Source organism: Diceros bicornis, chromosome 2, assembly GCF_020826845.1.
Source record: "Diceros bicornis minor isolate mBicDic1 chromosome 2, mDicBic1.mat.cur, whole genome shotgun sequence".
Taxonomy (NCBI): domain Eukaryota; kingdom Metazoa; phylum Chordata; class Mammalia; order Perissodactyla; family Rhinocerotidae; genus Diceros; species Diceros bicornis.
In genome coordinates, this window is record NC_080741.1 from 29,255,389 (window position 1) to 29,270,849 (window position 15,461).

Below are 15,461 nucleotides of genomic sequence, written 5' to 3' on the forward strand. Positions count from 1 at the left end.
CGATGTTCTTGTTTTCTTTTCCCCAGAAGCCAGTATAATTGCTTTAGCACATTAAACATGTAATTTTCCTCCCAGATTATTTCCAGTCACACTTCACATTTTCAATGCTGTCCATCTCCTTTTTCTAAGGCCATCCTGCCTTTCTCTAAATAGTTGATGAGTGGTATGTCAAATTCTTATTTTGAATCAATACCAAATATACTTTTCTTAACTGTTAAGAAGGACATAATTTTTGCCTAATAAAGCTAGAAATTTGAATACGAAAGAAATAACCAAAAGAACCAGATTCTCCCCCCACCCCCTGAAATTAGTACAATATTAAGGATGCGAAGGATTTTAGAAATCATAACTTATTCACCAGAAGAGAAAACCAAGACCCAAAGTCACAAATCTACGCGTTGACAGAGCACAAACTAGAACTCATGCACTCTGATTTCTGGGCCAGTTAAAAAAAAATTAGTCCACTTGGTTTTCACAGTGACTTTCATTCCTTTGTTTTTAGGTAAATCTCACTGATATGGCTTATTTTCCCCAATATTTCCAGGATAAGGCAGTACAAGGCAAGCAAAGGAATAGTTTATGACTACTATCCAGTGAAGAATGAGATACATTCAATTACATGGGAACATTCTTTGCCCATTTTCTGATGTTGAAGGGATCAGGGGTCACCATTTGTTTTCTGAGCACAAGCTACTCCAGTGTTTGTCCTCAGGGAGGAGGGTTGGGAGGGAAAGTGAGTGAGGGTTCGGGTGCATGGTCTGCAGGCCTGTTGAATATCTGTCAGGGCAATGCTGTGAGAGGGACAGAGAGGGTCAGTGGCTGGACTGGTCTTTGTTTAGCGATAGTCTGGCCTCAGAGTCAGAGGGGAGAGGGGACTGGAAAGCATTTGTGAGTAGAGCAAAGAGCTCGAGGGTCTAAGACCAGAAGGAAGCATCCCCAAACCATCAGTCCATGAAGGGGGCTCTCGGAACACTGCGTTTCCTTCAGCTCAGAACATAACTGCCCTAATCTCTCCTCAGAATGCCTCCAGAACAAGACTCAAATTTCAGCTTGTTCTCTCTTCTTGATTAGAAGATTTGATCCATAGGGAACTCTGTTGTCAGCTCAGCAAAGATGTAATCAGGATAAATAACTTCAGGAGTTTGGGAGATGACAGATCAGATGTCATTGAAAAGTGACAACACTGTAAATAAGTTTGATTTCTGTGGAAATTTTCTCTGAGCCTAAGCTGTAAAGAAGACTTCCTACTATGAGGTAATACTCTGTGAATTTTTGGAAACTGTTGAGTCACTGACATTGGTGAAGATTTCTAATTTCTTTGGGCTCACTGAAAAAAATTGTTTTCCTTGTTGGATTCAGTCAAATGCCTGCACATCTTCGAGTCATGCCCTCGTACGATTTGAATTAAATCATAGGATTATAAAAATTATCAGAAAAGGACAGCTGATATTTTGGGAACAAATATTCCTGTACATTCCAAGTTATGCTGCTAGGAGAGAATGAAGACTGCTGAAAACATCATGCTCTTGAATAGATAAACATTTGTTGAGACCTTTTCCTAGAAATTTGCAAAGCCACATCCAACCAAAGGTGGTCTGTGCCCTGCTAACTTGAGCCCTGCAAAAATCAGGTTTGGCTCAAGATGATCATATTATCTTGATTTTAAGGCTTCTTTAGTCTTCTGCTGTGCCATTTTGCTTGCTTGCTTCTCTGACCAAGGACAGATGGGAGCTGGTGATGGCTTGGTGCTGGTGAATTAATGATTGTGCCCACCCCACCTCCACAACTGTAAAACCTTCAAAGCATTCACATCAAAGGACTGGAGAATAAAATGCGATAGTTACGAGTACCCGCATTCAAGGGGCAATTTCATCCATGTCTATGCCAAGGACTACCTCCTTTTATCCCCAAACAATCCCTCCCAACACAAAGCAACAAAGGAACAAACAAAAAAGAGCTAGGCAATGGAATGAAATGACACCCAGTAGTGCTGTAGGAATTATGAGAATGAATTCAGTCAGTCTAATCCTCGAACACTTCCAAGAACAACGGGGGGAAGAGTTCCGTGGGGCATTCCACCTTCATGTGCAGGAAGCGGCTGGCATGGCAGGCTCCAATCATCCGCAGGTCTGTCACCTTCATCAGGAGTTTTGGCCAAAAGTGTGTCACGTGGTGTTTTCGGTAATTGATATAGTGTTCAAAGGCCAGCAGGAAACTATCTTGGTATTTTTCTATTCTCTCAACACAGGCAAGCCCAGGGCGATCTGAGAGGAAGAAAGAAGAGGGATGTTAATTCAGAGGTGGAAAGGAGAAGGCTTGTCTTGTCTAATTCAAGCCCTCTAGTGTGAAGTGGGCAGATCTGGGGACTTCTCAACTCCTAGGAATGAGCATGGATGCAACACGAACTCTGGGGCATCAGGGGCCAAGATACCAGGGAGTGGCATCATTTATAAGAAGGGAGTAGCTACTTTGTTTAGATAACTATCTCTGGTTTAGACAAATCACCTCCTTGGGTGTGAATGGCCATGCTTCCCTCCTGGGTACAGAAGGAGAAGCTTTACCCAGAGAGCTGAAATACTCTGCATAACGAGGGGAAAGATTTTGAGTTTCCACTGGCTGCCTGGGAGAGAGGGAGGATAAGCATGGACAGGCAGTCACGGGGGAGATGTGAAAAGAGACTGGGAACATCACAGGAGGCCTGGATGCCAAAGGGGAAAAGTCGGAAAGTAAGAGATTCCTGTGAAGACAAAGAAGCACAACATCCACTTTTAGTTGTTTGCCAGGCTGTATGACACTCCTTCCCTGTCCTTACACCATTAGTAAAATTGCTACCTGTAACAGCCTTTTACAGGCTTGTGTGCGTGGTGCCTTGGGAATTAAAATGAAAAGAAAAGAGGATGTGAGCCCTGCTAGAGTCACCCTGTGCAGAGAAGACAAGAGTCACAGTGGGAAGTGGGAGCAAGAGGAGACCATGAAAATGCCTGGAAATCTTCCCAAGTCTTGGGAGGACCACGGGTCTTCCCACGATATGTGGGAGGGGACTCAAGGCAGTTTTGAGAAATAATAAAGAGGTGTCACAAGAAGGCTGGATGACTGTGGAACATCCAGGCTGCAAACACTGGGTTACAAAGTAATTTATAAACCTGGATGAATTCCTCATTTAGCTCCAGGAAGCCCTACCATCCCCCTGCCCAGTTCTCCTCAGTGTGCTCCCGGTAGCTCTGATCAAATAAATTCACACTGCAAGTGTCCAGTTATTGAAGTATCTGTATTAGTAAAAGTCTAAATAGAGTTCTGCTTAATCTGAAAGGAAGGATCAGGGCTAGTGTCTCAATCCACCCTTCTGAGTCTAAACAAAATATGTGGGCTTATTTGGCTCAAATTGCAATTTGTGCATTTTTATTTTGTGTTTTCCTTCATTTTTGATGCTGCTGCTCTGTGGATCTACTCACTCCCTCTCTCTTCCTCTCTCCTGTCTTCTCTCTTTTTTTGAGTGTGCCAGAAGAATTCTCCACATGATCTTTTAACTTTTGATCCAAATAGAGAATCAACATAATATTGCTCTGGATGTATTCCTTCAAAGGGAAAAAATAACCTGGCTTTGTCAAAACTCTGTCCTTTGATGAGAAAGAGATGAAGATAAGGTGGTCATATATAAGATGATGCTCAAGTCGTACTAAACGTGTTTATGAAGAGAGAAACATTTTAAAGGTCAAAGACTCTCTTGAACTCCTTAAGACAAAATTTCTCAAAGATATGTCTTTCAGATCATTTCCATTTTAGCTCTCTGCTTATCACTACAGGACCAAGGACTTTAGCCACAGCAGTTCCTGGAAAAGGCTTTGAAGAAAAGGCCTGAGATATTGTGTAACTGAAATGCCAAACAAAACAGTGGGGCTTGGAAGATGACACCGACGAGGCATTGGAGACTCAGAGCAGGTAAAAAACTGCCTTGAACCCTCCCACTGGGAATATAACTTCCAGATATTTAGTTCAATTTCTTTATTTTAAAGGACAATGAAGCCCTGCCAGAGGAGAGGCTGCATGGAGAAAGAACCATGTTTGATGTCTTAGCTCCAAACCCAGCCATTTTGGATGTCTTAAGCCACTAAGTTTTGGGGTGATATGCTAAAGCAATAAATAATTGAAACTTAAGTTGTAACTAAGCTATGAACAAATTCTAGCTCTCACTCATGGTTTCCTCACACAGAACTTAACACACAATGGTGTGGTCACTCATACCCATATCCCATATACAGAAAACCAGAAGGGGGCAGGGTTGGCCAGCTACCACGAGGAGGCTGGGCAGTGTCCACTGAAGATGGACTACTCCATATAGTCTATAAGATGGCTCTATTGGTTCCTTCCCGCTACCCTGGGAGCCTGCAAAAAGCATCTGACACCTGACACCCTCCTTTAGTTCCCAGTCCATTGGCAAACCCCTAGTTGCTTGCTGAAGGAGAATGAGCTATGATTCTGAAGCCAAATGGGAATTGAAAACTCATCAAGTGGTTTGAATTAGCGCCAGACAAGCAAAAGCTCTTTTAATGCCCAGTAATGAGTCTGGGCGTACTCACCTGAAGACATCAGCAGGACAGCCTGAAGGAGAGCTACTTCAGTGTCATCCAGGTTGAAAGAAGACAGCGACATGCCCAGGTCAAAGATGGCGTCTGACACCACCCCAAGACCTCCATTTTTGAGCTGGCCCCGCGTCACTGCCATTTCCCCATTCAAGGTTAAAGTCTCACTTTCCGGGTCATAGCGCACAGCAGCGCGAAGGGACATGATCTCCATGCAGCAGCCTTTGAGGAGGATTATCTGGTCTTCACATGGCAGCTGAAAAGAACCAGCCAACATCAGCAAAGAACAAACGGACAGATGTCAGTCAGGAACAACACACAGTATCTTAATGGCAACAGGAACAATATCCTCTGATCGACATGAGTCCTGCACTCTTTGAGCACGTGGCTTTCCCTACCTACTCGGCTGCAGACTTTCAACAACCAATTTTCATACTCCAGTTGGTCTAAGCTTCACCAACTTTAATCTCATTAGTTTGCATTTCTTTTATGATGGATATAGCGCTCCAACTGGTATTACAGTCAGGTATGAAGCTAATAATCCCTTGCTCTGGGGTTTGTATTATAACCCAACTGATAACTGCTGGAGAGCAGGGTTTATGTTACACTTACCAACATTTTTGTCTTGTAGCTCTGAGAGCCAACAGCTGACTCTACCATTTAGCTGGCAACTGTGCTTCTCTTTGTTTTTTCTTTTTTTGAGGACGATTGGCCCTGAGCTAACATCTGTTGCCAATCTTCCTCCTTTTTTTCCTTTTCTCCCCAAAGCCCTAGTAGATAGCTGTATGTCATAGTTGTACATCCTTCTAGTTGCTCTATGTGGGACCCTGCCTCAGCATGGCTTGAAGAGCAGTGAGTAGGTCTGCGCCCAGAATCCGAACCTGCGAACTCCGGTCCACCGAGGCGGAGCGCACGAACTTAACCACTATACCACCTGACCGGCCCTGCTTCTCTTTGTTTTTTGAAGCAAGTTTGCTCCTTGGGTCTCTTAAAAGGCACAGAACTAGAAAGTCACTTACAGATGCATGTTACCCATGAGCCCTGGGATGCAAAAGATTTGCCCAAGCTCACCCAGTGAGTTAGAGGCAGAGGTGAGACCAGAATTCAGACCTCCTGGCTCCTAGGGTTCTGTTCTTCCCAGTACTCCAGGCACCAGAATGACTCCACACACTGGATCTTTCTGCCAGTGTTGTAATCTCATTTCAAGCTCATTTGGTTGCTCTGTTTATTAGGATTTGTGATAATGTGATAACATTAATAATAAACTTGAAAAAAAAAAGAATTTTGCTAAGCAAAATAATAAAAAAATCACAGTTTTACTTACTGGAGGGGAGAATGTTTAATTAAATGCCATTATCAAAATAGTTTGAAAGGCTATTAGTTAATGGATGTTTTTGATGAATTGGGCATCGTGCTAAGATCTACTTGCGTCATCTTATTTAATCCTCACAGCAATGCAGTGAGGTAAATATTCTAATTCCAATTTTATTTACAGATGTGGAAATCCAGGCACTGAGAGGTTGAGTAACATGCTAGGGGGTCACATGAATGTTTTGTGGGTGAGGCTAGGATTTGAAGCTAGATCTGTTAGAATCCAATGCCAAGAGAAGAAAAGAACACGCTCTTTTGAAGTACCTTGGATGTGACTAAGTTTGCATAAACAATGAAGATGTAAATTACACATAATTTCTATCTCTTCATTAAAGTGGGTACAAATTCTTTTTGGGAAACACTCTTGGCAACACTCGACTGGTTCAATTTAGGTTATTATACAAAACTGAAAGTAATATTTAATATACTGGGTCTTTCATGTTTTTTGCCAACTTAACCTAGCCACCTTACCATTTAATTTCAAATTGCTTAGTTTTTTCTACAGAATAAAAGTCATTTAATATTTGGTTCTGGAATCTCCTTCTACTCACTGAAAAAAAAATGACCTTGATTTTCTTTTATTTAGGTTCTAATTTGTACTCCTCAATTGCATGTTTGGATTCCTGACCCAAGAGCATGGTAGGAAACAGGAAACCCAAGCTTGGCTGGATCCTCCACAGGTAAGATGGAGAATTGGCTGAAGTGGGCAGAGGCTGGCTTTAATGCCTAGGGCGATGGTTCTGACTTCAGCCCCATCAGGATCACCTGAGGGCTTTTACACCCACCCTAAGGTTTTGCTGGCCCCACCCTTTGAGTTTCTGCATTTCTCCAAGATCCCAGGTGATGCACATGCTGCTGGTTGGGGGACCCCACTCTTGAGGACCACAGGCATAGAATAGCAAAGAGAAATTTCTAACCAGATCAAACCATTTATTATTTTTTTAATCTGTCACAAAATATGCAAACTTGGGTAGGCCCATCTTTGTAGCCAAGTCTGATTATAGATGAAGTAGAAGTTTTCTTTTTAAAACTTACTGTTGACCAGTTCAAATTTAAATTAAAGTTGAATAAGTATTTGTCAAGGATCACCAATGGTTTAAAAACTAGGCCAGATGCCTTTTCCTTTAAGAGAGGTTTGTAGGATCCTGGTGAGATTTGTTTCAACATGTGAGCAAATAAACTCTTAGTCACCTGCCAAAATACTTTCATTTTGAGAATGCTCCAAGAAAGGCATGACAGGCAGAGATGCAGAGTTCCTCCCACAGACTCTTCCTGTCTCCTTAGGAGAGCATCACTCAGGTTGATTGGCAAAGATGACAGTATCCTATACTCTACAAGTGGTCCTTCTGTGTGTTTTTGGCAGCTCTGCCAGCAATGATTTTAGATCTTTCGAAGCCCTGGGTGTCCATCAGCCTTGCTCGGTGGGTTGGCATGGATCTTAGCAGAAAATACGATGAGCACAATTTGAATAGCAGATGCATCAAACTGCCTCTGGCAAGAAATCTCTGGCTGTTGAGACTGCCTGGGATCTCAACACACTTCACAGGTAGCTCAGAGGCCTACACAGTTCATTTCCCTCTTTGGGGTTCCAAAGAGAGGATAAAAGGCTAAAGGTCCTCAGGGAGCCACAAACACCAGAAACATGCATCTCTGCTGTAAAAGTTGTGGAAATTAATAAAAGAAACCTTAATTAATTTGGAGTTGGGAAGGCCTGTAGGGGGAGCTCTCACGCCCTATCATACATTGTCAGTTACACCAAACAAGAAGAGATGGAGGCTTGCATCTTGGACAGGAAGTAAAACTTTACTACTGAAGGAAGATTTCTCTCCCCACCCAGCAACAGCCCAGCCAATGAGAAATGCTGCAGCTTAGCCAATAAGCCATTGCTGCCCTGAATTGTTACCTTCTCCCAATGGACTTTCGTTTAGAACAGTCCTTTCCTACTTTCCCTTTTTCTCTATGAAAGCAGCTCCTCCTTTCTTTTCCAGATTTACCTATGTTCACCATAGCAAGCACATCCTGAATTGCAATTCTTTTGGCTGTTCCTGAATAAACTCATTTTGAGGATAAAATAACAGGCAAATTTCCTTTTTAAGTGGACAAAGTAGCCCATTTTTTTTGCAGTTTGGAGACTACAAAATATCAAGGTTGAAAGAGAGAGAGAAGTTTGACTTTGAAGAAGGCTTAAACTTCTGAGGGACACTTGGAGAAGCTTGACACAACCCACGCTTGAAGGTTCCATGATGACTCCTCACCCCTGCTATGGACATAAGTGCACGGTGTTCTTTTCTTTCTTTCTCTAACTGAAATCTCTCTCAGGGGTTGGTTTACATGAGCTTTACATTTTTTAAAAGACATTTTTGGTGGGCATTCAAAGGGGAACACATGACTGGCAGGCTAGCTTGAGTTGTAGGGGTAGCAAACTCAATCAAGTTTCTCTTCAGACACCAAGCACTGGTGGATGAGGACACAGCCTGGAGAGAGAGGACTAAGAGAGGTCCAGGAAAACAGACTCAACCCAACAAAAATAAAGATGGCACCTAGAGTCGACAAAAGCGAGAGGAAACAAGCACCCTCGGCACAGATGTGAGAGTGTACACCCTCCTCGAAGGTGAGTTAGCAACACATATTGAAAGCCGTAAAAGGTATATGTACCTTGGTCCTTAAATTCCACTTCTAGAATTTGCCCTTAGGAAATAATGTTGTGAGCAGGGCATAGGCACCAGAATGTTCATTGCAGAATATTTATATTAGTGAAAAATTGGAAATGAATTAAAGATCCAGTAAAACCAGATAACCTAAATTATGATAGATCTATTCTTTGGAATACTATGAGATTCTTTGGAATACTGTGAGATCATTAAAAATTATTTTGTGAAAGAATACTTAAATGATATGTTCTAAAGTTGAGGGTAAAAAGTTAGGTACAACAGGGCGCTAGTAACATTCTGTTTCTTTATCTCAGTGCTCGTTATGTGGGTGTGTTAAATGTGAAACAGAGAAATGTGAAAATTCATTGAGCTACAACCTTATGATATGTGCTCCTTACTCTTTATGACCTGGACACAGTCTAAGCACTTTACATATATTGTCCCATTTAAATCTCCCAACAGCTCTAAGTAGATACTGTTATGATTCCCGTTTTAAAGATGAAATAACCAAAGTTTGAAGACATTTAATAATGTATCTAGGATTCTTGCCCATGCAGCTGACTATAGAGCCTGTGCTCTCAGCTGCTGCACAGTAGGACTGCTAAGGTTGCAGTCCCAAAGGGAAAGTCTATGAGCTTTGGTGGGTGAGCTCTTCAGGGTGCCCTGAAGATGGGGCAAGACAGGGTGAGTTTACGAGAAAAGAGGGAAGATTTAAGGCGATATTAAGATCCTTGCTCTGTGAGCGTCATTTAACTTATTCTTGAGGATTAAGAAACAACCACACAGCCATCTTGCTGGAACATGTTGTGGAAAGAATATAGACTTAGGCTCAAACCATGGCCCATGTTTGGATAAGTTAACTTAATCTCTTTGATCTTAATTTTCTCCATCTATAAAATGGGGTTAATTAGAGCTATCCTGCAGATCTGTTATAAGGATTGGATTTAATGTGGGCAAATGTGAGCATGGTAATGGAAGTATTGCTATCATATTTCCCTATCCTGGAGTCAGGTGGGTGGATAGGATCTTCACTGACCTCACGTGGACAAGCTAATGAATATGACTGAATAGAGAAGGTGGCGATATAAAAATGAAACAGGGTGCATTTTCATTTTGCACTGACATTGCTTTCATATGATTAAGTCCTTCCTAATTAATATTAAATTAAAAATTATACTCAGTATTCCTGGAAATTGATGGAACTATAATGAAAAATTATGCAGAAGGAAAAACAATTTCCTCACCTCACAAAACATAGGCAACTTTTTGGCAAAATCCACCACTCTGGTAATTGCTGGTGTGATGATTTTTGTAAAATGGCTGAAGGCTTCCAAGTCAACCTTTCCACCTTCTGGGGCATTTACTATTGGTGCTTGTCCAATATCTTCCGGCTAAGGAGGAGAACAAGAAATATTTAAATGAAGAAGTTGAAGGGGTCTTTATCATAGTTCTCACATGGCAGAAAATCTCTTCTGAACTGACATACTGTACAGTGTCCATTTTTCATATTGTTTATTAACAAACTGTACAGTTTTCACATCGTTTAGTTCTCTGAGCAAAGATATACATCTTGGCCATTGCTTTAAGAGGCCCCTGTGATAATGTTCATGGGACTGTCACTGCAGAAAGAAAGAAAGAGAGAGAGAGAAGGGTGGGGGGGACAACAGGAATTTGGGGTCTGCTTCTGAATGCACAAAGGGTGATACTTAGGCCAGGTGGCATCAATTCTAGGGGCTCTGGATGGCATGTTCAGAGCACTGCACATTCTGGTGTGTGTCTTTGTGTGGGAGGTGGGCACAGCGTCGGCAGTGATGGAGAGTGTGATGGGGGAACCCTGGCAAACAGCACTCTGTGGATTCATTCTTGCTCCTCACCTAGCTGCTGGGGCTCGCAGTGCCTGTCTGCCCTCCAGACTCCAGTTGGAGGGGGCGTGGGTCGCAGTAGGCTGAAGGGGAAGATCTCTCGGTTGCCTATAGGAACTGAGTTGTGCAAACTTTAGGGCAGAGTGGGGAATTTACTAGTATTCAATGTTCCCAGGGCACTTGCAGTTCACTTGCCCAAGAACAGTCCACGGCCCTGCTGCTCAAAGGGTGGTGTAGCAGCTTGGGTGTCATCTGGGGACTTGGTAGAAATACAGAATTTGAGTCATCTCCCCAGAGCCAATGGTACAGAATCAGCATTTTAGCAAGTCCCTCAGGTGGTTGTGCTCACCTTAGGTGCCCCGATGTCCACTGGAGCTATCTAGCTCCTTGGCCTGGCGTTCCATGACCACCATGGTATGGCCTCTCTCATGTATCTCCTATTATCCCCAGTACTTCCTGCCAGGAACAGTCCTCTCCATTGCCCTTTCTTGTCATTGTGATAATAATAACCACCATTTATCTGTGACCTACAAGCGAGCCAGCCCCTTGGAGCGCATGATCTCAGGTAGTTCTCACACAATCCCTGATTGGCAGATGAGCGAACGAGGGCTCAGGGAGGTTAAGAACAATTCCCTGAGGCCAGGATCGGGTTCTCAGTCACCCAGAATCCACACAGCAATCTGCCAGGAGCCCCAGTTCTCCCTCCCACTTCGAGGCTTTTACACCCTGTACACTTTCGACACCAGAGGGTAGAATTCCACTCCTCTTATTCCTCTCCTTGCCAACCTTTCCCACCGTCTTCCAGGAAGTTGTGAATGTAATCAAAGGGATCAGAGACTCAGGCTCTGCCTGATGGTGGCCACCTTTGCCTAGAGCTACAGTAGACAGAGACGAACAAGGCCCCCAGGGGTGGGAGGTGTGGGAGGGTGGGCAGAGAGGGGCAGGAGGTACCAGCACTGTGAGCGAGTTGAGCAAGACTGAATCCTTCACTTGTAGAGGTGAGAGCACTGCCAGTGACAAGACTGTGGTCCCCAAACTTCATTGTGTATCATGATCACTCGACTGCTGGGCCCCACCCCCAGAGTTTCTGATTCAGTAGGTCAGGGGTAGAGCCTGAGAATCTGCATCTCTAACAACACCGAAGGGCTTGCTGATGCTACTGGTCTAGGACTACACTTTGAGAACCTCTGGGCTGGCAGTAACCATGTCCAGCTCAGAGTACTCCAGCTACTATTTTTCTTCCCACATCTCCTCTGTTACTGCTCACATCTAAATTTTAGCACGAAGAAAGCAAAGGATGAGTCTTTCACTCTCTTGTTGCCAGGGCACCAGGGTCAACAGCTGAGGCCCTCCCAGGGTGTGGCTGGAATCATGGTTACAGCCTAGGGGAGGATTTTAAAATATATTACATAACAAGCTCTGGTTTGTTATAAATAAAAACCTTTTTCGGATTATCCAGTAGGTTCTTCTGTTTATTTTATTTCACTTTTTTATTGTTTGTTTCAGGCGTAGCAAGTAGATGGGAAAGAAACCTGGTTTCTGGCATGTTTTCATAATCAGTGATGATGTTTTGGGGCGACTGTTGGCATGGCAAGCCCATGGAAGGCTACTGTTCTGCTGGCTTTCCAGATGCAGATGGAATTGATGGAATAATCACATGTACAGCTTCCCTCTCTCTCTGGGCCTTTCTCAGGTAGACCTAGCTATGGGAAAAGGTACATCAGTTCCTCCTTTGGGCACTGATGCTCCCTGCATCCTTCAGAGCTCCTCGCTGGTCTTTATAATTCCTCCCACCCCGAAAATGAGGCTAATCTCACCTGCCTTTCTACTTTACAACTCCGTTAAGAAAATCAACTGATAAAAGGACTATGGTCACACATTACAAAAGGTAGGAAGTTTTATAAATATACACACATATAAATACACAAATATACACACATATATGTAGGGTGAACTTTTTTACAAATAAAAATGAAATAAAAATATTTTAATAACATAGTTTTGGCGTGGTTGAATCCAAACGTCTTCTCACTGAACACTGATAGAGCTAATCTGATTTTATGGATTGGTATTCAGTGTCCTTTGAAATGTCAGTGGGTTAATATTGATGTTAATAATTTCCGTTCAATCTGTGGGTTCATGGGGTATTTGAATCACCACCTGTGATACTTCTGAAGGTTTGAAAAAAAAGGAGGGAAATTATACAAGGAAATATGGCCATTTTAATTAAAATTAAACCCCAAAATGTAACAACCTCATAAGCTTTTCTGTTGAAAAATAAATATCAGGGTAGGAAAAAAATTTACTTTTAAGCTTTTGGGTATTTAATGGAAAATACAATTGCTAGAAGTAAAACTACATACAAAATAAAAGCCTCCTATTATATCATTAAGGTTTATCTCCATAATGGATCTTGGGTGTATATATGTATATTCTACGAATTGACCTGAGTTAACACATCAGGTATGAGACATTAAGGTTGAGCAATGAAACCTTGTTTGTGACTTCCCTGAAGATTTTTCACCCATAAGCACAACACATCATTTGCTAACATATTTGGAAGACGTTAAAAATGAAGAAGAGTACAAATATTTGACACCAGTTGAATCGATTAGATATTTTATTTAGAGCTAGTGGCTATGTAATCTGTTACCTGAAATACATTTGCTCCCACACACACATATGTGTTTACGCACACGAGATCAAGCTCAGATACTGAAAAGTCTCTGGCTTGCAGATTCACCAGTGTGGACTGTGGGGAAAGTTTCCTTTTTGCCTCTGTGGATCAAACTGCTTTCGCTTGCTCATGGGGGTGCTTCCAATTCTCATTCTGACGTTATTCCTCCTTGTGTGCCCTCCCGAGCCAGCCCAGATGACCTCTTCACATCTCCTCCCCAACTTGCCTTGCAGTTTTCCATTTCGGGGCTGCCTTCCCTTCTGACTTTTGCTTTCTCCAAAGTCCCCACTTCTGTCTCACCTCTGCCAATTCCAAATCCCCCCCAACTCAAATTCTAGCTTCTTCTGGAAGTCTTCCCAGATGACCTCAGTTTGAAATGATGTCTACCTCATCTGAACACACATGGTGGCCCATGTATATCACTTATATGGCATTTATTACTATTACTTTTTATTGTGGTTATGTTGGTACACATCTAAGATATGGACTTCTCAAGGGGAGGGAACAAGCCTTAAGTATCTTTGGCCACTATGTAGAAGGCATTGGGCCAAATGATGGAGGATAGAATGCTTGTTGGTTGAGCTAGTGGGTAAATGTAAGTTCTTACATATACTCAACCAATATTTATTGAGCATCTACTATGGGCCAGGCTGAGTTCTAGATGCAGAGGTTACAGCAATGAATAATGTAATCTCAAGGAATTTTCATTGTAGTGAGGGAAGATAGACAATAAATAAAAAGAATACTTTCATGGAAGAATTTCAGTTTGTGGTAAGACTGGAGGTAACATGATAGTACATGGGGGTCAGGAGATAGAGTGGTCAGCCAAAGCCCCTTTGAGAAGTGATGTGTGAGCTTTAACTTGAAGAATGTTAAGAAGGCAGCCTTCCACAGAATCAGAGGAAGGACATTTAAGGCAGAGGAAAAAAACTAGTGCAGCGTCCTGAGGCCAGAAAGGAGGCTCAGGTGGTTACAGCCAGAGATGGCATGAGACAAACGACAAAAGGCAGGCAAGGGAACAGTGATGACGGGCCTTGTGGGCCATGGAGAGAAGACGGGCTTATTCTAAATGCAGTGGGGTACCACTGAAGGGCTTTAAACAGGCGAGCAGCACGACGAGATTTATGGTTATTATGTGGAGAAGGGAGGTGGGAGCCAAAGGAAGAAACAGGCAGGCACAGCAGTGGTTTGGGCAGGAGATGAAGTGGGCTGGACTACAGGGTGGCAGCAGAGATAGAGAGAAGTGGAAGAATTCAAGATGTATCTTGGGAGCTGAAGACAGGGATTTCTGATGGACTGGATGTGGGCTGAGGGACAATAAGGAACCCAGAGTGTCTCCCCTGGGGCGGTGGAGGGGATGGGGGGAGGTACAAAAGGAGAGATTCAGGGGTGTGTGCAGGTGTGGGCTTCACCCTGGTTTAGCACTAGAGGAGGCTGGTGTCACACGATCAAGACCAACTGGCTTTCTGCTCTGACTGCTTCGTCAGTATTGTTCAAGGTGAGTAGGAAATGGTGCCAATTGACCTCTTTGCAAGTCGCTGGCTCAGGGCTGAGGACTTCTTCGCTTGAACCTACAGGTCTCTAGCAATGCAGAGTGGGGTGGGGTTAGGCGGGGTTCTTCCCTTCCTGTGCTAGATCACAGGGTGTCTTCCCACACCTTTGTAAGGAGCAGCAGGAAGGCCCAGACAAATGGTGATTAGAGGTCCCTGGGCCTCAGGCTATTACTCCAGGCTCTCCCTTTTCCTGGGGTGAGCAGGGACAGGATGGTGAGGGTGGTGGTGGTAGGGATGATGCACATAGTAATCACTTCCGTGGTTGTTAATGCAATGCCAGGCACTTATTTCTATTACTTTTATACAATTTGGTAAGCACATAAAGGCAACTGAGCCCTAGAGAGGTGAAGTAATCTGCCCAAAGTCACATAATTAAAAAGCAACGGAGGCAAGCATTGAACTCAGGCTGTCTGGTTCTGATCTCCACACACATACCTTCTAGACTACCTGCCTTCTTCTGATGTGGTTATAATAATCTTGGGCAATAGAAGCCTTCCTGACTTGGTTGCCCTTGTCTTGTGACCTGTCCACACAGACCACACACGGCCAAATCACCCATCCTGCCTAACCCTTCTGCTCAGGCCCCTTTACTGAGGCTACCCCAATCAAGAATGTGTGAAATGAGACAGTAGCTCTGCCAGGGGAAAAGTAGGGCAGGTCTGCCCTGGTTCTGATGGTCGCATTTTATACTTGGGTGGAAAATCCATCCAAAGCCACACCTTTGCATGTGAACTAAGGGAGCAGAATAATAACACAATGTCAACAGA

General features: G+C 43.3%; 1 protein-coding gene across 1 annotated transcript in view; it reads right to left on the bottom strand.

Moving 5' to 3' along the window:
* Positions 1-290: 290 nt before the first annotated feature.
* THRB (thyroid hormone receptor beta) overlaps positions 291-15,461 on the bottom strand; it is a 360,716-nt gene continuing 345,545 nt past the window's right edge. Inside the window, exons 8-10 of the mRNA XM_058553892.1 lie at positions 9,847-9,993; positions 4,578-4,836; positions 291-2,264 (exon numbers count right to left, since the gene is read on the bottom strand). Coding sequence (XP_058409875.1) covers positions 2,023-2,264; positions 4,578-4,836; positions 9,847-9,993 — 648 coding nt within the window. The 3' untranslated portion in view covers positions 291-2,022. The remainder of the gene's footprint in view (positions 2,265-4,577; positions 4,837-9,846; positions 9,994-15,461) is intronic.